Genomic DNA, 23403 nt, shown 5'->3' on the forward strand with positions numbered 1-23403 from the left:
AATATGTGGAGCTGAAACGATTTGAATAGTTGGGGATTTATTGTTTTCGTTTCTTTTCGCTTTAGGTTGGCACAGCTGGTTGTCAACCTCTTCATTGTTGTCCTCGTCTCACGTCTACTTCGTAAGTAAATTTCTGCTAATATTTTAGTCATCTTCCACTATTTCGCCACAAATTTGCTACCAATTGATTCATTGTTTCGTATTCTTTACGAATTGAATAATAAATTTGGTTATTTCGTTGCAGATCAAGATGGGTAGACGTCCAGCGAGATGGTAGGTTACTTTCCCATAACCAAACATTTCTGCTCACAGTTTTTTTTCCAGTTATCGCTACTGCAAAAACAAGCCGTACCCCAAATCGCGTTTCTGTCGCGGTGTCCCCGACCCGAAAATCCGTATTTTCGACTTGGGCAAGAAGAAAGCAACAGTGGACGACTTCCCACTGTGCGTCCATTTAGTCTCCGATGAGTACGAACAGTTGAGTTCGGAGGCTCTTGAAGCTGGGCGTATTTGCGCCAACAAGTACCTCGTCAAGAACTGCGGTAAAGACCAGTTCCACATTCGCATGAGACTCCATCCGTTCCACGTTATCCGCATCAACAAGATGTTGTCATGTGCTGGAGCCGATAGGTGCGTTGATGATTCACGTCGTGACTTGCATTATTACAAGCTTGCTTATTTTGCATTGGTTGTCTGCCTTTTTCGTGTTTTCCGAGTCAAATTTGAAAGGGTTCTTGTACGAATGAACTGAAATTTTGCATACTTACGTTATCTGCAGTCTGGTGTTTTGCAGGATAATTGTTATTGTTTTTGAGATATTGTGATGTTCTTGGTCTGTTCGCTTTAATTCATTATTTGGTTAATAGTTTTATAATTCAAGTAATGAAATACTAAGAAAAAACAGCAGTTTGACGAGAAAATCGTTTTGGGTGTGAAAATGTTTGATATTTTGAACATTATTTTTTCTTTTTTAGTGCATTTTTTAAATAAGTTTGTTTTTATTTTGTTTTTGGTGTTTAGGCTCCAGACTGGGATGAGAGGAGCCTTCGGGAAGCCCCAAGGCACCGTCGCGCGAGTCAACATTGGCCAGCCGATCATGAGTGTGCGATCTAGCGACAGGTTCAAGGCCCAAGTCATTGAGGCCCTGCGTCGTGCGAAGTTCAAGTTCCCCGGACGCCAGAAAATCTACGTTTCGAAGAAGTTTGGTTTTACGAAATATGACCGCGAAGTGTACGATAAGTTGAAGGAGCAAGGAAGGCTGGCCCCTGACGGTTGCAATGTTCGCTACAGGCCCGAACACGGCCCCCTTGACGCATGGAAAAAGGTACAAGAAGAACTACTAACTGTTTGATTTGTACGTTTTTATTTCTGAATAAAAAATACACGGTAAATATTTTTTTCACTTAAACCTAGAGATGTTCCTGGAACCATAGCAATGAATTTATCAAGTTGTCCATTTCGTTAGGAATTTGGGCTAGGGGGTGATTATCTTCGTATAAATTCATCCTGAAACACAATATCAGAAAAAAAAAACAAAGTCGTGTTAGTTACACACTTAATTTTAACCCCGTTTGCTTTCAATCTGTGGTAGTACTCCAGACTTTGGTGTGGGGGCACCCGCAAGTCCTTGCACCCCACTTGCAGCATAGTGGGCGCTTTGACGTTGTGCGCATGCTCGATGGGCGAAGCCTTGCGCATGGCAAGTAGCGCGTCTTGGCTAGGTTTCCCAACCTGGGTGTACTCGAAGCCAACTTCGACGTAACACCAGTCGGGAATGTCCGAGATGATGCTCATCGAGGCGACATCAATGACCGGATTGCGGGCCACCACAGCCTTGAACATGTCCGGGTACTTCCCACTCAAATACGTGACGAGGAAGCCGCCATGGGAACCCCCGAAAAGCACCACACCGCCAGGGTTCAACCACGCGTACTTCTGCAGTGCGGTTTGGGTGGCGAGAATGCAGTCGGAGACGTCCGATTGGCCGATCTTGCCCGGGAGGAAGTTGACGCTGTCTTGTCCGGCCCCGATTGAGCCCCGATAATTGACGAAGACGATCCCGAATCCGAGCGAGAGGAATAGCGAGGATTCGAGGGAGAAATTGTTGGCGAAAGCGCTGTGGGGGCCACCGTGCGGCCAAACCACCAGATTCACTGATTTTGCAGGGGCGGTTTTGGGGCCCAAGTAAATGGCAGAGAAAGTTTCTGAAATGAGGTTTTAGTATCATTGTGATTTTTTGTGGAGGAAATAAACGTACTGACGCTATCGCTTCCGTCTTGAACCAAGTCAAGGTACTCGTAAATGCAGTTTTCTAAGCCCTCTGGAGTGGAACTGGTGGTGAGTTCGGTCCAGTTTAGGGGCACTTCGGACTCTTTTGGGGGCAGTTTACAGATTGCGAGTTTGTCCTGCATTAGGTAATTTCGTCGGCTGACCAGAATAACGTCGTTGCAGACATCCAAAACGATTTGGCTTCCGTCTTCGTAAATCAATTCCGTGATTTTACCAGAGTCTAAAATATTTTTTTTAATTTGCAATAATTATGGAAGTCCAAAACTCGAAGGCGAAACACAAAAGTAAGAAGTAAGGATTAGGATTTGGTAATTGTTCTTGGGAAAGTTCCGTGAAAGAAGCATTTTTTATTCCTTTTTCCAAATTTAGACCAATACTATTGAATGGAATGAGATGTGAATGTATTTGTTTTGAGTAAAATTTTAAACAAGGTCGAAACAAATGTTAAAAACGTGGTTTTCTAAAAAATAAAATTTTTTAAAGTCGGAAAAATAGGGAATGTTCTTAAATAAAAAAAATTGTTGTTAACATGAAGGATGCGCCGGAGTACGTTTTTTTTTAACCATTTATTCAGCAAAACTGACTGACATCTAAAAACTATTTTCATTATTTCGTGGAAATATTACTTTTGACGTTAATTTGATCTCAGTACTTAAATAAATACAGACTGATCCAGAAATATTTAAATAATATTTAAAAAATGATTTGTTTATTGTAAGAGTTTTGTCTCGTTATAAATAAAATTTTTGCGACATTTAGAGTGTTTTAAATTACGAATTATATACAGCTGTTCACTATTAGTGAAAAAATTCTAATGAGGAAGAGACATCAAAATAATATTGTAAGGAACGAAACTGAAGAAAATTAAAAAAAAATTAATACAAAATTCATTAATTTTATATCAAGAATCAACAAAATTAACACAGACTGGCGATGACCATTCAAAAAAAGAATTAAAGAAATTTAAAAAAATGTAAATGATTCATAATGAAGAAAATGAGAAAAGAATAAGTGAAAATATAAATATAAAAAATAGAGAATTAAAAATCTGAATCAAGGGTTGAATAAGTGTCACAATTGAGAGTTAGAGATAACTAAAAGCAAACACATTGATACATAAAAATAATAAAAATGAAAAACAAAAAATAAAAAAATGTGTTAATTGAAAGACAAATCTTGCTGGTGAGTATAACAACGTAGTGATGTCAAAATTTTTTCGTAAGAGGTACATTAAAAAAATAAAATGCAAAAGTTGGAAGAATAAAAAAATACATTATTTAATAATAATTTAAATAGAAATGAAAAGTGTAGAACTCGAGTAAACAAAAAAGTACTGATAATTTTATTTTGCTTTTTATAATAGACAACATAACAATAAACACACAAGAATAAGTGGAAAAAGAAATAATCAAATCACTTGAAAAAATTTTAAACAATAAAGTTAACTAAATTATCCAAGACACAAGACAAAGGTCATTAAAAAAAAACTTGAGAGACAAAACACAAATTGATAACTGTATTTTTTATGTTGTTTTTAGTAAAAATGTTTGTATTTAACATAATACAATTTTTCATTTATATTATCCTCACTCTTACTTAAATACAGCACTTGTTTATTTCGTTGCTCTTAATCGAAATCTACTTTTGTCTATTGAGTAAGGAAAATGCGAATTTTTACAATTTCACGTTAAGTGTTGATTTTTCACAATTGCTATTACAAAATTTTTTTTCGAAATATTCGCAATTACTTACCAATGTCGATGACGTAAGTGTTGATAGTATTTTTCTGATTAGTTGAGACGACTAATCTATTCCCACTCGCAAAGCAACGTTTAATAAACCCATTATTATACAACCCATAGAAATTCCTGTCATTATCTGTTCTAATTTCGGTTTTTACAAAATCTAACACCGCTGTTGGCACCATCTGTTAAAACACAGTCAAACAAATCCCCACACATTTTTACCCACCTTGCTATCCAACGGCAGGGGGGCTTTCATAAGCGCCATAGCCGAATGATGCGGCCCCCCTGCGTCCCTCTGCAACCAGATTAAATTCTTACCATCTGGAGTAAAAATCGGACATTTCACGGCCTTATTATTCAAAGGAAAAGGCACTAAAAGTGAAAATTAAAACCAAAATCACCAACAAACAAGAGTACCATAATTTCCTGCAAAATCTAGCGTAAATATCGTACTGGGCCTGTTGGTGCAATAAATGAGCCCCAGTTTCCGGGGCTCTGTCTTGTACGCCACCCCCACCACGAAGGCCCCATCTGGCGAATAGCCCACTTGCGCTGGACACACGTCCTCTGGGAGACCAGACAGTATTTCAACTTCGTCTTTTTCCAAGTGATACTCGGCAATAACTGAGCGTTTTTTCCCAACTAGCTGTTCGCCCCAGTCTTGTCGGTACAGAAACTCCTCCCCTTTCGGAGCTTTCGGGGAGTCGTCGCTTTTGGGCTTTTTGGCACAGCGCTTGTAGAAAGGCTCAGATTTGGGAATTTTCAATTCAGCGATGTAGAGCAGTTTGGTTTCGTCTGGTGACCACTCAAACGAGCGAAATTCGCCTAAAATTCATTTTTCTGTTGAAATACCTTCGGGGGGCGCTTACCATCAGTGTAGACGTCCCCGTGGATGTCTAAGGCGTTCAAATCAACGATTTTTGTCAAATTCTGGTTCTGCCACACTTCAATGAACTGTTTGTCGTTGGAGGTGCGCAAAACGGCTTTGTATTTTTCAGACGGTGAGATTGTTGAGAGTTGTCTGCAGAATCAATTAGGAGAAGAACCGAAACGTACGCTCTTACTCATTAGTGATGTCAAACGGCAATGACTCGTATTTTTTGCTCAAGTTGGGGGAAATCCCGATGGTTCTCACAAATTTGGTGTTTTCGCCGCGTTCCAAGTTCCTCTGCGACCACACACTGTGGACAACGCTCTGATTGTTGATTAGTTTAGCCCCAACTAGGGACGGAACCAGGCTCAGGGACCTGTATATTTTCACCACTTTGTCCACCTTTAATTGGCTACTTTAGGAGCGATTAATTATCGGCTAATTACTCACGTTCGCTGACATTATTTTCCCGTAATGGACTAAAAATAAACACAAGTTATTATTTTTAAAAGTGAGGTTGGGATTTTATTGTAATTGAAAGTACGAAACGATGGGAATGTGAGTGACTCTCGTACGTTTAATTTAGCATGTTGCTTCGGTTCGTGGTGTGAAACGGGTGGGGTTAATTCAGAAAATTGCAAAAAAGTGTGAAAAACGAAACCGCTGAGTTAGCTCCGTTGGGTTTGTGGCATTGCGCGTTGACAGTTCTATTTGGGGGATTTTGCGAATTTTTTCAAATGTTGGCAGTTGTGGATCGCGAACCGAAAAAGAAATGTCGTCACAAATTTACACATGTGTAGAATTTTGCATATAACTTGCAATATTTCGTAAGTTGCCCTGTGATAAGATAAAATAGTGTCTCGTCCTTGTCAAGAAATTATCATGTGTTGTGTTTTCTTTTGATGTGTGTGTGATAAGAATTCGTAAATCTCTTTGTAATCGTTACACCCCTCAACGTCTCGAGAGGTCGATCGAAGTAATTGATTTTGTCTGGATTTGCGTTACGAGCCGATAATGATTATGAAACAGGAGGAAATTAGATGAACCGTAAGAATTGCGAGTGAGTATTAGGTGGTTTTTGATTTTGGCAGGTCGCCAGGTATCGCCGAGCACACCCACTAACACCTGCTCGCTCGAAGCGATTATGGCATTTATTTGGGCGTCTTTGGGCCCCAACAAGCGCCGGGACGCGGTGTGGCGGCCGGGGCGGCGCCCCACAGCCCCAACTCGCCCCACAACCCGACAATTCTGCTCGAATTTTTACCACTTCCAAATTTAAAATAGATTCTATTTTTGATAGCACAGACAGCCTGTTTGTTATGCCGATTAGCTCGGTGCATATCACTGCTGATTTCGCGTTAATTTTTGCGATAAATAAAGGTCAGTTCATAATTTCCCTATCGGGGGGCACTTTTCTTATCTACAACCTGGCGACGTCCTGTGGTGGCTTTCATTTCCGTTTATGCGAAAAAATCGTGATAATTGTAGAACATGCTCAGTGATTGGCTAGACGAGCAAAAAATCGCTCCTTGACCAGTTCAGAAGACTATAAATTGTCACGAAAGTACCCAAAGCACATTACGTTTTTTATGATGGTTTTAATAGCCATGTGATACAATCTACGATTCGACTAAATGAGCTACAAAATGCAAATTTCTTGAGAATACGGTATTACTTTGTCTTTTATTGTTAGTTACAAAAGATACGTTGAAGCTCTTTCTTTAATCAAATGTAAATTCCATGTCTGTTTACAGTAAACTTGGTAAAAAACAAACGAATTCCGTTTGTGATTGTTATGAGGACAGCCAAATTGAAATAAATCATTGTAGGAAAACAGTGTTTTTTACTTGAGAACTATTGACTTTGCATCAATAAATAATAACTAAATAAATCATTAAAGGGTTTTAACCTTTACTCTGCTTTAGAAAACCAATACAGCTTATAAATATTTGAAAAGCTAACGAGAATTTAACAAATAAAAAGTATGATGTCATAATAATATTTTTTTAATGGCATGCTGTTATTTTTTTTTGTTCTGGATAGGATACGTTTTCAGCTTTTTACGTGTCCCTAAAGTTTCTACAAATCGGTTCAGGGATAATTGTTAAAAAAGTAAAAACCAAAAAAAATCGGTTTTACACCTTTAGTTTTAAAAAATTAGTAAAAAATAGAAACAATACTTTTTTGATGACATTTTTACTAGGTACGTGTTGATCAAAGTCTAACAGACCTATTAATTAAGTTTAATTGATCTGAATCACTAAAAGGTGTTTACAATTTATTTACAAACTTTTTAAACTTTTAGGATTTACGTTAGATTTATGGTAATAAAAAATGTTCCTTATTGAATTTCGCATTGAATTATATAAAAATGAGCAGGGTTGGAGTCATGTTCGACTTTTATTCATTCAATTTGTCATTAAAATCCTTGACAAAACTGGTTTTTATCAAATAACTCCGAATGTGATAGGATTTACGTTAGGGCCTAATATGAAAAAATGTTCGTTTTCTAATTCCCTATCGAATGATATAAAAATAAACAGGGGTTGCCTTTTGAAATAAGCAAAATAAAAGGCTCTAAAATTTAAAAAGGTTGGAAATAAATTGTAAACACCCTGTAGTAACTTAACTTAGATCAATCAAACTTATTTAATAAGTCTGCTAGAACATGGACAACACGTACCTAGTAATAATGTCACAAAAAATGCACTGTTTCTATTTTTCTATTAATTTTTAAAACTACAGGTGAAAAACCGATTTTTTTTATTTTTATTTTTTAACAGTAATCCCTGAACCGATTTGAAAAAAACTTTAAAGACATGTATGAACAAAAAAAAATAATAGCTTGCCATTAAAATTTTTTATCATATGACGTCACACTTTTTTGGAACATTTTGTATAATCAAAAATATTATCCTGAAATGCATCCTAGAGTATAAATAACGTCTACAAAATATCAAAAGTCCAAGTTTTGTAATAACGGAGCTACAGAAGACGGGGGCTGGGCTGGACCATCTGTATTGTAAACACCCTGTAGTAGTTCAGGTCAATCAAACTTAATTAATAAGTCTGTTACACCTTGTTTAACACGTACATAGTAATAATGTCGTCAAAAAAGCACAAATTTTTATTTTTAATAGTTCTTGAAACAGTGTGAAAGCGATTTTTTGTGTTTTATGTTTTTAATAATAATTATTTTTTTCAAATTATTATTATTATTATTATTATTATTATTATTATTATTAATTAATATTTAGGGACATGCAAGAAGCTAAAAATGAGCACAAAAAATAATTGCATGTCATTGAGAAAATATTATTATGACGTCATAGTTTTGTTGAGGCACTCTGTAATCAAAAATATTTTTCTGAGCTTTAAACTGAGCTACAAAAGACGGCATCTGGGCTGGATTACCCTGTAGAAGGGTTTTAACTTGAAACTCTAACATGGGAATAAAAAAATTGATTAAAAAATTTGATTATCTTTTCGTTGTTTTACCAACTTTTGTATTGATATCAAGAATTTTACAATATTTAATTTTTTGTGAATGGTATGGAATCCAAAACAAAACAGAACAATAGGAGTTATTTTTTAATTGGGTAAACGTAAAATTCATTTCAAATTCTTTTGCTCAATCAAGATTCTGAAAAAAAATCACCTGCTTAGATTATTAGTTTTATCTGTTTGATCTTTGATTAAATCCAATTTTTAATTTCTGACATTGTGTTGAATGGATTTTTACTGTTTTTTTTTTTAAATTATAACACAGAAGAAAATATGGAACTAAGCGTTTTCGCTTAGACTTTGTATTTTAATCAAATAAAACTGTGTTACAATTTTTGGATTTTTTATTTTTTTAGTTAAGTACTTTTTTATTAACTACTATAAACTATAAAAAATTTACTACAATCTAAAGAGTGCACATATTTACATTAAATTAAATTTTTATCGACGAACATGCTCAAGTTGTTTACAGCACATTATTTTTCACTATTTTTAATTTATTATTTTTTTTTCTTAAATGGAAATTATTCTAAACAAAACACTGACATGTAAACCGCAGGAGAGCGACGTACAAAATTGAAAAATCACGGGAAATCATCCTAAAAAAATTAAGGAAGATTTTGGGGAAATTCAGAGGAAATCTTGAGCAAATCCGGAGTACAAAATTGTGATGTGCTGTTTATTCCTCGCAAAAACCTTAGGTTCTATTCTCCCCCAATTCTATAAGACTATTAAAATTAAAATTTACAAAAATTAAAGGAAAATGTATTGCTTATTGAGTTATTGCAATAAAATAAATAATTTGATTAGTTGATAAAGTTGTGATAAATCTGATGTTTACAAATAGGTACTTTTAAAGTTATTGATAATTGAAAACAAACTTAAAAAAAGTGCTAGAAGTTTGTAATAATCTGCTACAAATTGCTGTGGACTCCAAAATTTTTTGTGTATCAGGATATGCATCTAAACGAATTGGTTTTAATCACTTGGCTCTCAAAATTTATCTCTGTAACTTAGTGCTGTTCTCGTGCACTGGACCTTAACACTTTGAAACAGATAATAACGAAATGTCGTTATTACATTTGATTTTTTCAAGAGGAACCCAATAACTGAATGGAAAAAGCAACAGTTGCAAAAATTACCATTTTCCGTCAAAACCCAAAGTTCTATTAACTATAACTATTTTATATTAATGCTTTAAAATATATAAACAAAATGTGAACTTAACAAAAATAACCACAATTTTTCAGAACATCACTTTGTGTTTATTATTTTTGAGTTTGCCGTAGAATCGTTGGCTTGAACTAAACATTTTTAATCTCGGCGCCAGTTAACGATCCGCGAATTTGGCAATAAACACGTTTTTACCATTTTGGTAAACATTGGTAATTTGTTGAGGAAATTGTCCAGTATTGTCCCCGCTTTCTAACCCCTCTAACCGGCCCGTTGTGTTTGTCTCCTGCGAGGTTTTTGTGTGTTGTCCAGGTCTGGTGTCGGTGTTGTCCTCTCCGGTAACTCCTCGCCATGGACGGCGTTGGCGGCCGACGACGTATCGCAGCCAAGTCGTCTGCAGAGGACCAAGCGCTTGACCAAATCGCCAAAGAGGTAACGTATTGTTACACATATTGTATTATTTATACTCCGAGCTATTCGGAGCGATGGAACGGATATAGGTGAGGATGCAAACAAGACGACCCCCGGAATGAAAATAAAGCGCTATATTTGTAACGAGAGCGAACGCGTTTGTCGGGGCTGCACTTTTCGGCTGCGTTTCCAACTCGGAAACGGATTTATTTCCGGTGTTTTTTACCCCGGGGTTATTTTCGTGAAGGGTTATTTCGGGGGACTTCCGCAATGTCTGGATCCGGTAAACGAAACGCGGCGCAAATAAATGGACGGATTAAAGTGCGGATGCAATGAGTTTTATATTCTTATAACGCTATCGTTAAATATTGTATATTATTATTTGGTAGTTAATGGTACTTACCTACCGGAGGGCACTGTTATTTGTCTTGTAAAACTGATTCTTGGCATAAATACTCACTATAATCTTATCTATGTGGTCTACTGTTTTGTGTTGTTTGTTAAAAAGATAATGAGATTGGTGTTTGTTTGACAAAAGGGGTTTTGGAGATCTTATTGTCTTGTCTATCGTCTGACCGATAATAACAATTCTGTGGTAATTATTGGAATATTTTTATATTTGGAAGAATAATTACGTAAAAACCTATGTATCAGTCACTGTAATGTCACAACACGTATTTTAAAAATTTACGTGCGAATTCGATCTAAAAATACTGTCGACTAGGTATTTGTTTTTTCAAGGATAATATTTAAATGAAAACAGTTTGTATTTTTGTTTTTATTTTTTTATCACCACGTAGGTGGAAATTTTCAACCAAATAAAATTGCTATTTATACTAAAAGCCATCACATTAAAGACTTTTTTTATCTTCTAAAAATTGAATGGGGGAAATTTTATTTACAATTTTTATACGCTACTAAGACAAAGAATGATGCATTAACTTTGTGATTTTGTAGCAATATCTGTTGTTTTTCAACTATCTGGACAGCTGGTATTAGTATTATCTAAGAAAATTTCATAATTAGTCGATTATATTAATCCTAAAAATTCAGGAAAATTATGAGTTTGCTTTTACATAATTAATTTTTGCTTGATTGAGTTGAAAGAATTACAGGGTGTCTCAAAATTAACGAATTCCGAGTTTAGATTATTATAGAGAATCGCTTCATTAGTCCAAATATAGAAACAAAAAAGATTCGGAATTTTTCCATAAAGATAGATTGGTTTAAAAATGCATTTTAGGTGCACTTTGAATTGCGTTTTCTTCAAATGCAGGCTTAAATTTAAGTGTTTATTGTTGTTTATTATGTAGATTGTGGAAAATAATTATGTTAAACAATTTCTCGAAAAATTAGCTTCATTTTGGAGTAAAAAAATCTAAAATTTTTGTAATTTTTCTTAAAAATATAACAATTACAAAAATTTAAGATTTTTCAAAAACTTAGCTTTATTTTGGAGTAAAAAAATCTTAAAATTTTGTAATTTTGTAATTGAGAAATTGTTTTCAATCCATAATCATTTATACCATAAACAAGAATAAACACTGTAATATTTAGCCAACATTTGAAGAAAACGCAATTTAAAGAGTATTTTTCAAAGCAATGTATCTTTGTTAGGAAGTCCCGAGTCTTTATTTGACTTCGTCAATTTTGAGACACGCTGTATTTTTGTTTGCAATTTTCTATTACTTTATAAAAAAATTTGGATGTTGGTCAATTATTATATATTTATTTTTTTTTTTAATTGTTTTATTTAATTTAATAATAATTAATATTTATCATTGGAAGGTTTGGTGAAATAGCTGTAAGCTAGATTTCGCCTTCTCACTCGGTTTTTATTTATATTTTTTATTATATGTGTGTAAATATGTAATTTATTAAATGAATATAATTATTCTTATTAATTTAAAACTTTCTCCACTAATGAATAAATAAAAACTAGCTCAATTGACGATACTTTGCCACAAATTACTTTCCAGAATGAAGGTAATAATTGTCCGTAGTCGTTACCTATTTTTTTTCATTATAAGAAAAGGACTACTTACAACTATGTTATTTATAAGTGTTCCCATGCTAAATATTTAAAATATAAATTATGCATAAAAAACAAGAACTCCTTAAAAATTAAGGCAAAAGCAGAAAGATAAAGCATTTATTCAATTTTTTGAACAATTCATTTTTTTTAAGGTTAAAGTCTGTTAAACTGATTTCTATTTATTAATTGTTATTTAGTAAACGTAAACAAATCATTGTAGTTTTTTTCAGTGAAGTGAGAACAAATCATCGATTAAGACACGAGTTAATCATTTCCGTTTATTAACTAGATAAAAACGTGTAAGGAATATCTTAAAAAAACATTTCAACATCAGTTAAGAAAAGGATGAAGAAGGACTTAATAAAATTTATGCATTTCTGTTCGTCTTTTCGTTGAGTTGGAGTCGTTTTCTGACGTTGTTGGAATATTATTAAGTGTTTCCATGCTAATTATTTAAAATATAAATTATGTGTAAAAAACAAGAACTCCTTAATAATTGAGGCAAAAGCAGAAAGATAAAGCTTTTTTTTCAGTCACACAATATATGTTTTTTTAAGGTTAAAGTCACTCCTGAATTAAGCACAAAATAGCAGTTTTGCATGTTTTAGGTGCCTAATCACATAAATACAAAATTTGATGATTTAGCTAAATTATTTATTTTTTATTTTATTTTGTTTTATTATTTATTTGTTGTAAAGGTACAATTATTTATTTGGCTGAAGTATTTTACCAGCAATAAGTTATCATTTTTTACGGATCTGACGTTTCAAAAGCAATCTTGGAAACTTCAGTGAATAACCCTGTATAATCTACTATTCTTTGAAATGAGCTAAAACTGTTGTACATTTTATTTATTGATAATCTATTTTGCTTATTTAAAGCACGCAGTAGTTGTGTTTACTTCCAATGATTTTTTATTATCATGACAATTAATTCCATGCCAACGAAAGGTATATCTACTGATCTCACATTACATTATTTCCAATTTTTGTAATTTTAATTGAGTATTTATGATTTCAAAGTGTACCAATAAAAAATACCGTAAAGTATTCGTGGATAACTGGTCTTTAAAACACTTGCTTTATTTCGAGCACTCCGGCCACACCGTCGTGCTCGAAAAGTCGCGCATGTTTTAAAGACCTCAATATCCATTTATACTTTAATATACTTACTATTATTTTATTTATAAGTTACATTGTTTTTTTTCCATTTACAGCCATTATTTAGTGTTTATTATAAAATTATAAAAAGTATGCAATAAGACGTTCGCAACTTTGGATAAAACGAACTGATTTTGTCTATCTTTTGAGGTCTTTATAACCGAAGTAAGGTGGGTTATCACGTCTTTATGTGAAATTTTTCCAATTAGGCACACTTTATGTATAACTGCGGTTGGTGGGATTTGGCGAAAGTTGGTTTTGGGTCTCGACAAATAAATAAATGACGTCAAATTGTGTTTATTATTATTATTACGCCACGTTTTGCACACACATCAAAGATCGATTTTTCACCCATTTAAAAATACCCTTCAAACGCTTTCGGCCACCTCCACTCTGATAATTCCTCAACTTTGGTCGATTCCGTCGGTATTTTTGGGCGAATGAACTCGCCGTCTCTTATGAGGGGTTTCGCTCGTAGGTATTTATGTATGAATAGTTCTTGCCGGCAGTCTTATGTCGCCGACACCGCCGACATCATGAAACTTTTCTTGTGAAAGGAAAATCTCGGTTAATTTTCACGCGTGTTTATCACCACCGGCAAATATTTATTCAGCGTCAAGTCGGCAGTACTCTCATGGTTTTATTCGGTATTGTGAGGTGTCGCGTTTTCGAAAAAATCTTCAGGACGATGGTCGTCGCACCGGAAGCCGTCGTGCCCTCGAAATGGGGCTATCAAATCGGGCGGACGCCCTCCCTAAGCGATTGCTTGTGCGAGAACGCTCCAGCTCACGTCCTGTTCGTGACGACCGTTTCAATGTGCAAGAAAAATGTAAGTTGTCGAGCGGTGATTCATGTGCGGGGGTGACGAGAATTATCGTTTTCCGACATTTTGTGTAAATAATCAGCAAATTGATTTATTCGGTTCAAGTCCGTAACTGAATTAAAAACTGCGATAAGGTCACAATTTGCAATTATAACGGATGATTTCATTATTATCGCTTCCATTAGTGCAAACCCACGAGAGTGTAATAAAATCTAATCGCCGTTCGGGGAATTTGTAAATTTTCTTTAATGGACGATTCTGCTTTTGAAGTTTGTCATCTGGAACTTTTTTAAATATGGGAGTGATTAAGTAAACAACTTTCCTTTTTAAGTTTTTTATTCACGAAAGTTATGGGTCTGAAATGTGAAAAATGTAATATGTATGAGACTAGTTATGGAACGACTTGTGAATAAAACAAAAATTTATTACGTTTTTGTGAAAATTTGTGGTGAAAGCTAACAAAATGTGTTTTTTGGTTTTTAATGAGCTTGTACGACACAGACCCTAATAAACACAATCTTTATCTTAAATGTTAAATATTAAACAACCATTGTTTTTCCAGGGTAAATAAATAAAGATTATAATGACTTTTTTTACTTTATTTGTAAGTCAATTAGTGCAAATTGTGTTTTTGTGTGTGACTCGATATTTGTTGATTTTTTCCATTGATTTTTTTGTCATAAAGGTATGTGGGTATTGCACTTACTGTTGTATTATGGATTGTGGCTAAAATAATATTTTAACAAATATTTATTCAAGGCCTTCATATCATAAGACCTTGCAATATTATCGTTGATTTTGGAATTTAACGTACTCATGACGTACTCATGCGGGTATTAGGTATAGTCACTGTCACAAAAAATGTTCCTAAAACAGTTCTATACTACAGACTCTAAAAATGTTTTTAAACAACTTCTTGTCATTTTAGTTATGTTTGGCAATGCAAATCATTTTTTTCTACTTTGGTTTCACAAATTGTTTATTGTAGCGAAAGCGAAAGTAGTTAAACAAAGAGAACTTTTGTGCAACTCCTTTTAGTAAATTTTTAGGAGTTGTATTGGCAGTGTTGGGCTGGGTCATCAGTTTAATTTTATGTGTGTTTGAACAGATTTTGATAAGTTAAACTAAACAAAAGTAGAAAGTAGAAAAAAATAGTATATTACACTCCTTCGTCGTGCTCCAAAACCATAGAACAATGGAACGTCTTATAAAATTCGTGTAATTGAACAGATTTTGATAAGTTAAACTAAACAAAAGTAGAAGGTAGAAAAAAATAGTATATTACACTCCTTCGTCGTGCTCCAAAACCATAGAACAATAGGACGTCTTATAAAATTCGTATAATAATTAATAATATACTATTGTTAGATTGTGACAAAGATTGTAACACAAAAACTATTACTGCCTAATTAAAGAAGTAAAGTAATCGAAAATAACAAAAATACTATATTGTGTTCTGACTGAAATTTTTTTTGCAATGCTTTGTAGTGAATAAAAAACATAATATTAAATTAATAATGGGATTAGTTTAAAACAAAGTAGCTACTCGTACTGAACTTAATGGCTTAACTAAACTAACTAGATGGCTAACTGATCTCTATTTAATAATTGTTATTTAGTAAACGTAAACAAATCATTGTAGATTGGTTCAGTAAAGACAAATCATCGATTAAGACACGAGTTAATCATTTCCGTTTATTATACAAGATAAAAACGTGTAAGTTATATCTTAAAAAAACATCAGTTAAGAAAAGGATGAGGAAGGACTTGATAAAATTTATGCATTTCTGTTCGCCTTTTCGTTGAGTTGGAGTCGTTTTCTGACCTTTCTGGAACATTATGGTCAATTTTTCAACCAAAAGAATGAAAATAAAATGGAGATAAAACCGGATAAACAGAAGTAAAATTTCACCACTACAATTCTTTACTATGTTTATAAATAATATTCCCAACATCCTACCGCACCATAAACAATGATGCAACAATGTAACGAAAATAAAAATAAATTTGTTGCCGCTCATGAAGTTAACATTTATGGTGAAAGAAACACATTTCAAATGAAACTTGTGCGTTTATTTATTTATGTTTTCCCTGAAATGCGGTGAAATGATGGCATGGAATGCTCATTCCATCATCCAGCGGAATTCTTTTGTAATGTATTGACACAGTTCAAACGCGGTATTCTTTATTTAAGGATGATATCATTTCTCTTTGAGTCATGGTTTCGCGAGATGGTAGCTCCATCGCCATTCGAAATTTACCAACGGGTTCGAATTTATGATTCACTCACACTTGTCGTAAATGGAAGGGCTCAGTTATAATTTTTTACATAGGAGGGGAAGGCATATTTTTGTGCCTTTTTTCACCCCCAAAAACATAGTAGTTTTTATCGCAAAAAAATACCAGAGTTTGAGACTTGTTCCTTGTTCTAATTTAATTGCCGTTCAGGTACGTGTTTATCACAGTTCCCTGTAGAAGTACGCGATTAATCAACAGCGAGGCACGCCTCAAAGGTGCCTTTATTTGATCCATCACCGGTAAATTGTAAAAAGTGTCACACTTATCAGCTGATAAAATACATTAGCGATAAGAAAAACCGTTTTGTGAATAATGGAAGTCGTACAGTTTGTTGTAAAAACCCCGAAAACTGTGTAAAATGGGCGACAATTCGGTGACAATCGATGGGGTGACGAAATCGGAAACTTCGACCGATCCGAGAGTTGCGACAGATTCAAATAATGTCATCCACGAATTAATGCAAAGTTACAGCAATGAAGTAGAAGGGTATTTGGTGGGTGTGAGTTTTATAAGTCTAATACTGGGCGTTTTGCAGGCGGAAGCACGTTTGTGGGCCAAAAGACAGGCCCGAGCTGAAGCTAGAGAGATACGTATGCGCGAACTGGAGAGGCAACAGAAAGAACAAGAGGAAAATGCCGACCGACAATTCGATATGTTGGCAGAACCGATGGCCAGGACTGCGAGGACGGTTACTGCAGGGAGCAGGTATCTCTCCAGCAGGAGGAGCTCCGAGGACTCGCTGGAGGACGGGGGCAGTCTCAGGGATTTGCGGGTAAAAATAATTAAATAACACATTTTTTCTACATCCGGAAATGCCAACGATATATTGGATTCCGAAAAACGTTAAAACCACCAGAAACACGTGTTTGATGTTGGTACAGCGCAGTTAACGTATTAACCAATAAGACATAATTCTGTCTATTTTAACAATTTTTAGGATACTTAACTAGTCTTTAAATATTCTGAACAAAATATAAGGGCGTCCTTAAAACATTTTATTTCTCTTTTAAAGTAACTTTTGACAAATTGCAAAGAATTAACTTTTAGACACTATATCGTTTAACACAGTTTCGAAATATTATGTAACCATTGTCTGAAGATGGGAACGGTCATTCCCGAAACGTTACTTTAACTCTATGAATAAACAATAAAACCGTATTTCTTTTCAATTATTCCCAATCTCTCTACGAATACATCAACAAGTATAAAAAAGGAGGAACATTTTTTTTATAATCTCACTAAGACTTAAACAAAATTTTAACAATATAAGTAATTTTTTTTTGTTCTTGTTATTTTTTACTCAAAGAGTACAATGTGGAGAAAATATTTTAGTCCTAAGAATTGTGCCACTTTTTGAAAGCACCAAAAATCTTATTTTTTTAAGGACACATAAGACAGGGTGATTCAAAAGTACCGTACAATTTGTCGGGTGCTGATGAAAGATATCATACTGAATTAAAACTTCATTTTATTCTTTTTTTTACGAGAAATTGCTAATCTAAGTTAAATTTTTAAGTAAATTTTTTAATCTTCAGATCATATTTTTATGGATTTAGTTAGCTCTTGAAACATTAAACAAATACTGGTTAAAAAAAATCAACAATTAATGTCTAATGATGTGTAAAACAAGTTAAAAATTTGTAAATTTGACCATAAATTAATTTCGGCATCCTAGGAAACAAAAGAGCAACAATATTTAAAAAAGCTGACTTTATTTTTGTGGTCAACTGAACGTTAAATTATATATTATAGTATATTGAAAAAATAACATACCACCTTTCCAAGATGTTTATTTCTATGTCATACACTATATTTTTTAACTACTCTCCTAATTACTTATTTTGAAAACGGGTTATAGGTAGGAGTAAGAATTATTAAAATTAAAATCTCTAGCAGTCTGAAATAATTTTCAAATTTCCACCCTTACTTCTTTTTTTAAATCATCAATTTTGTTACGTGTATATTGGGAAAAATGTAAAAAAATAATTTTACCTTTTGTATCAGTGTTGTAAGACGCTCTTCTGAAAAAAATGTATATTTTTTTTTTAAACAAACTACACCTTTTTCAAATTATTTTCAGAAAAGGTTAATTATAATTCAGTGAAGCAAGTTTGATTAAAGAAAACATCTCTTCAGATCAGTTAATACGTACTGCTAATAGTATTTCATAAAAAAGTAATAGAATTTTAGATAAGTAACTTTGATTTAAAAAAAAACATTTTTTCTGTAATTCAGAAATTCTATTTATTTCAGAAAGTGTAAGTTGTAATTATTGATTCTTCACTTTTTTCGACTGTATTTCAGAAAAGATCTGTGTAGTAAAAATTTAAAACAACATTACATGTCTGAGTAAAATTAAATGCGTAAACTACATACTTTTCAATTAATAAAGTTGTTACTTAAGATAAGTAAAAAAATGTAATTAAAATCAAGAACGATAGGTTTGATTTCTATGGTATTTTGTAATTTAAAGTTCTAAACTCAAAAGATTAAAAATTGTATATCTGAATTACATTTCTGAAATACATCTGAAAAACGTGTATAAGATTTTTTTCTTAAATACAACATTAGAATTAGAATTTTTTGAGGAATGTACAGAGCTTTCATTTTCACACTATGAAGGTTTCGCCCTCAGTAATGTCACAGTTGATTTGATTAGTTAATAATTATTATATTTGCATATTTTTTGGATCTTGTGTGTTAATTAAAGTAACACCTTTTTGTTAAAAGTTCTTATTTTGTCGGTAGTAAAAATGGAAATTTTGTAATAGTTAACTGGTAATTATTGCTTTTTTGTAAATTATTTGTTGGTTATTTGAACCGGAAATTGGAATTCTCTGACAATAATTAAGAGTCATCAAATTTAGTACAAGACTTGAAATTTGCAAAACTAAGCAGTAATTACATTCATGCGTATCAGATGTCAACAAACGACAAATTTGATTGTTTCAGAACGAACTAAAAGAGTATGAGGAGAAGTTTCGTAAGGCGATGATCGCCAACGCCCAACTCGATAACGACAAAACGTCTCTCACATATCAACTGGAACTGCTTAAGGATAGGTAAATACTAATTCGACCAACAAGGCAACAACAGTTGATTGATTGTTTGAGCAGGTTAGAAGAACTAGAAGAGGAGCATTCGCAGTTGAAGCGAGAGCACCGGGAAAAGTGCCGCGACTTCGACCAATTAAAACGGTTGTGCGCAAAATTAAAAGATGATTTGGCTGTGACTCGGGCTGAACTCGAAGAACGCGATCAGTTGATAAGCGAGAAGGGTTTAGTCATCGTCGGCGAGGACTCGATCAACGAAGAGGAACAAAGGAACGGCGATGTCAGTCTTAGTAGTATAGGTACACCGAAAAAGGCTTTAGTTAGTGTAGAAAATGCCCAGCTGTTGCAAAGCGCGGGCGAAGGCAGTCTGGACGTGCGATTAGCGAAATTGATGAAAGAAAAAGGCGAACTGCAGGATCAAATTAGCCATTTAAAATTAGAATTAGAAGAGGAGCGAAGCAAGCGGAAAAAATCGAGTGCGGGCGGCACGTTGAACGGGCCGTCGTCGGACCCCGACTTGGACGAAATAGACATTCAAAGTACGAAACAAACCTCTAAATAATTTTTCCCTAACGCAATTATTGCAGGAGAGGCGAGTAAACAGCTCGGGGATTACAAATTCCGGGCGCAAAAGGCCGAGCAAGACGTCGCCACCTTGCAGGCGACCGTTGCTCGGCTCGAGAGCCAAGTCATTAGGTACAAGGCTGCGGCCGAAGTCTCGGAGAAGGCCGAGGAGGCCCTAAAGGCCGAAAAACGCAAGCTGCAAAGAGAGGTAATTAGCGCATGCGACTGATGCACCTAGCAAACCCACGCTTCTTTTATTGATTTGGCATGAATTTCTTACTTGCAGGCTTCTTTAACTGACTCCACTGATGATGTTTCAGACAGTATCTAGAGGTAGTAGGTGCTTGCGCTAACACTATTGTTTGCTTTTATTTTCACGGAATGAATAAACTTGTTCTGTTTTGTCACGATTTTTATTTCACAAAGGTGAGGTGTATTAGGTTGACAACTTGAATCAGAGGTTAGTGCTGGTGGAAGCCTCAAATGCGGCCTTGATACGACAGCGGGAACGGCTTTTGTTCCGACAAGCCCTAGGAGCCCTGTAGTTGTCTTGACCTAGCTCGTTGTAATGTAGCACTTTTCATTACGTAATCATTAACACACATCTAACCACATTTCAGTCTGTACAGTAACAATAAATAAACACTTAATTTACCCGTTTGTTGTTTTTGCACCCCTTATACAGGGTTATTCTTTTTTGGGGCCTACATTTTAATTTCTAGCTTTTTTCATTCCATAGCTAGAGCTTTAAAATTTTGTATATGATTCAAATCGGCCATTCTTAGTTCAATTAAATTATTTTCAAAATGGCTGAGCTTTTTTGATTTTCAAAAAACGGCTGTAACCCAGTTTTTTCAAATGAAACGACTCTATTTTATTAACGGCAATCGAAATAACATCAACATTTATGGTGACTTTTATCAACACGTCGTATACCTATCTTTTTTTGAAGTAATCACAAATACGAATTTTACTTAATTTACGTAATTTTCATCGTTAATCAAGTAGGCCTTGCAAAATGGCCAACTTTTACATTTTATTTAGTTTTTAGCTAGTATATTATCAGATAAGCAGTAAAACAATAATATTTAATTATTTATACTATAATGTGATGAAATATGTAAACTAACTCAGTTAGTCTGCCAACAAATTTTGAATTTCTTGATGAAAATGTTGGACAAATCAAACATTTCTTTTAATAATAATAATTTGGTTGAAGTCAGCCAATTTGGATCGTATACAAAATTTTTAAACTAGCTATTTTAGAAGTTAAAAAGCTTCTAATGTAGGTCATAAAAGAATCAGCCTGTAGATAACAAAAGAATGCGGAAATAAAACGTCAAGAGTGTTGTGCAAATTAAATTTTACAGACACTGACACTCTTGATTTTTGGATTAAAATGACACAGGCGTGCAAACGTTGCAAAAACTGATATAATAAGTTTGTCATAGTCTTTATTTACACTAGTTTTGACACTTTTGTTATCTAGCTACTTGTAAAATTGCCCTAGATAACGTTTTTACTGCATTTGGGTTGTACATAATAAATTTGTCGGTTTCAAGGCTTTTGAGTGCGAGTGTTTGCGTGTGTTGCGTAAAGTAATTTTGTTAATTTTAGGCACGGGAGGCGCAGAGTCGGGCCGAGGAATTGGAAACATCAAACACACACTTACTGAAACGTTTAGATAAATTGAAGAATGCGAAATCAGCGTTACTGAAAGAACTTTGACAATCATCGAGTAGTTAGTCGGATGTCGGAAGGAACGTGCAGTGAGTTGTGAAACGGAACCAGCCTAATAGTCATAATTTCATGAAAAATTAATTTTAATTTAACTCTTTTAACAAATTTTAACACATGAATTCGTCATTTTAAAGTGTTGTTTATTTATTTGAGTTTTAAACCTTGTGTAAATCTGTTTTGTCAAATTATTTTGTATTTATTTGATAGAGATAAGATTCTATTTTGTACATATGTAGGTTTGTAAAAATTATCTCAGGATCGTTATATCCGTACCAATTGCTTGCGAAATTGCAATATCTACCAGCAACAAAATTGCTTCTTGTACTATATCAGGTGATACTAATACTTAACTTAGCTAAAAAATCAATATGTAGCTCAATTTATACAAAAGTTAGAAATAGATGTATTCTGTAACAAGTTTTGTTAGCTCTCTGGAACAAGCTCAACAATGTGGCGATGTTTTAGCCACCTTGAAGGAATTACCAAACGTCGTGTGATGCGATTTTTACAAAGCAAGCTAACACTAGAAATTTGTACATATGAAATATGTGATTTTGTGTATATTCTTTTGGTAAAAGGTATTTCAAGAAATAAACTAACCGCTCCTGCGGGCGCAGCAGGGGTTGAGTCAAGCCAAATTCACTAAACCTCTCACGCGCGCAGCAGCGAATTTATAAAGTAACAGGCGCTTTATTGCCCTAACCTACGGTTATCTAAAGGTTAGGATACGAAACGACGAGCAAAAACGTTCCCATCTTCGGTATTACCGTCAAGTTTTCAGAGCAATGAATTGGGAAAAAATGGTTCTGTTTGTATAACGGTTAACACATATAATTCTCAATAGTAAACCATAAACATAATGCAAAAATTGTATCGTAAACTATATTTAAAAAATTTCAAACTTTTACCAGTTTGCACTCTGCCAAATATTTTTCGAAACGCTGCGAATACAGATGCAAGAAAAATGTTAGGAAGAAAGTTGTAGGGTATTAAATTTCCTACAAAAAAGTTCGCAAGACCATAGATCTATCTTCATCCATTTAGGCCCTAAAGACGTTCAAAGACACTCAAGCTACAGATTTGCTTCATTTTGCCGGTGGTCAAGTTAATTTATACCTAAACCATTGAAGATAGAAATATGGTGTCGCGGACTTTTTTGTAGAAAATTTAATTCTCTACAACTTTGTTCCTTACACTTTTTTTGTATCTTCAACCGTATTCGCAGCGTTCGCAAAAATATAAGGAAGCGATATTTCCTTAACAAAATTTCAGAGAATTAAATTTCCTATAAAAACGTCCGCGATATTATATTTCTATCTTCTACAGTTTAGTTATAAAATAACTTTCGGTTACTTGACCACTGTTAAAATGATACGAATCCGTTGCTTCAACCTCTTTGGGGCCTAAACCGTTGATAATAGAGATATTGTTTGCTGCACTTTTTTAAAAGAAATTTAATTCTACAAATTTTTTCCTAACATTTTTCTTGTATTACCAGCGTTTCGAAAAATCGGGGCAAAGATCAAATTTTAATCAATTTATTTTTTGCTGTTTCTTATGAAAATTTTAGTCATCTTTTCTCAGTCTGTTAAGAGTGCAAAGCTCAACATTTCTGCATTTTTTTAATTAACTAATTAATCTAAAACGATTGGGCGCCGAGACTATATGCCGTACTATAATTTTGAGTTCAGAAAATTCAATTTTGTAACTGGTTTCGTCTCCTAAGTTATAGTCCTC

At 33.9% G+C, this 23403-nt stretch overlaps 3 protein-coding genes across 13 annotated transcripts; 2 read left to right on the top strand and 1 right to left on the bottom strand.

Annotated features, from left to right (window-relative positions):
- Positions 1-5: 5 nt before the first annotated feature.
- On the top strand, positions 6-1391 carry RpL10 (Ribosomal protein L10). The gene is made up of 4 exons (XM_965782.5): positions 6-121; positions 245-273; positions 325-630; positions 1021-1391. Exons 2-4 carry the CDS (start codon positions 251-253, stop codon positions 1349-1351), a joined length of 660 nt encoding a protein of 219 aa, XP_970875.1. The 5' UTR covers positions 6-121; positions 245-250; the 3' UTR covers positions 1352-1391.
- Positions 1345-10538, bottom strand: LOC659540 (acylamino-acid-releasing enzyme). 2 transcript variants are annotated; one of them, XM_015983225.2, is made up of 10 exons: positions 10397-10538; positions 5356-5384; positions 5099-5307; positions 4904-5055; positions 4452-4859; positions 4261-4406; positions 4042-4216; positions 2258-2509; positions 1556-2204; positions 1345-1506 (listed from the first exon to the last, which is right to left on the bottom strand). In XM_015983225.2, exons 2-10 carry the CDS (start codon positions 5365-5367, stop codon positions 1410-1412), a joined length of 2100 nt encoding a protein of 699 aa, XP_015838711.1. In that variant the 5' UTR covers positions 5368-5384; positions 10397-10538; the 3' UTR covers positions 1345-1409. The 2 variants fall into 2 exon arrangements, with proteins under 2 accessions (XP_015838711.1, XP_008197729.1); XM_008199507.3 differs by lacking the exon at positions 10397-10538 and adding an exon at positions 5481-5618.
- Positions 5593-22348, top strand: LOC659671 (uncharacterized protein). Of its 10 annotated transcripts, none has more exons than XM_015983230.2 (7): positions 5597-5732; positions 9895-10014; positions 16845-17081; positions 19262-19371; positions 19426-19901; positions 19950-20134; positions 21544-22348. In XM_015983230.2, exons 2-7 carry the CDS (start codon positions 9934-9936, stop codon positions 21652-21654), a joined length of 1200 nt encoding a protein of 399 aa, XP_015838716.1. In that variant the 5' UTR covers positions 5597-5732; positions 9895-9933; the 3' UTR covers positions 21655-22348. The 10 variants fall into 10 exon arrangements, 9 of the variants coding, with proteins under 9 accessions (XP_008197735.1, XP_015838716.1, XP_971050.2 ...); XM_965957.4 differs by having other exon boundaries at positions 5667-5965; XR_010333140.1 differs by lacking the exons at positions 5597-5732; positions 9895-10014 and adding exons at positions 13722-14017; positions 20367-21496.
- The last annotated feature ends 1055 nt before the right edge of the window (positions 22349-23403 follow it).

The sequence above is a fragment of the Tribolium castaneum genome, chromosome 2 (genome assembly GCF_031307605.1).
Source record: "Tribolium castaneum strain GA2 chromosome 2, icTriCast1.1, whole genome shotgun sequence".
Lineage (NCBI taxonomy): Eukaryota > Metazoa > Arthropoda > Insecta > Coleoptera > Tenebrionidae > Tribolium > Tribolium castaneum.

Coding starts and splice junctions, on each gene's coding strand:
- LOC659671 (XM_015983228.2), top strand. CDS start 13,823: ATGGTTTTATTCGGTATTGTGAGGTGTCGCGTTTTCGAAAAAATCTTC. Junction 19,902..19,949: donor GGACGAAATAGACATTCAAA/GTACGAAACAAA, acceptor CAATTATTGCAG/GAGAGGCGAGTAAACAGCTC. Junction 20,135..21,543: donor AACGCAAGCTGCAAAGAGAG/GTAATTAGCGCA, acceptor TGTTAATTTTAG/GCACGGGAGGCGCAGAGTCG.
- RpL10 (XM_965782.5), top strand. CDS start 251: ATGGGTAGACGTCCAGCGAGATG. Junction 274..324: donor GGTAGACGTCCAGCGAGATG/GTAGGTTACTTT, acceptor TTTTTTTTCCAG/TTATCGCTACTGCAAAAACA. Junction 631..1,020: donor TCATGTGCTGGAGCCGATAG/GTGCGTTGATGA, acceptor TTTGGTGTTTAG/GCTCCAGACTGGGATGAGAG.
- LOC659540 (XM_015983225.2), bottom strand. Junction 4,860..4,903: donor CGGGGACGTCTACACTGATG/GTAAGCGCCCCC, acceptor AATGAATTTTAG/GCGAATTTCGCTCGTTTGAG. Junction 4,217..4,260: donor CCCTGCCGTTGGATAGCAAG/GTGGGTAAAAAT, acceptor GTGTTTTAACAG/ATGGTGCCAACAGCGGTGTT.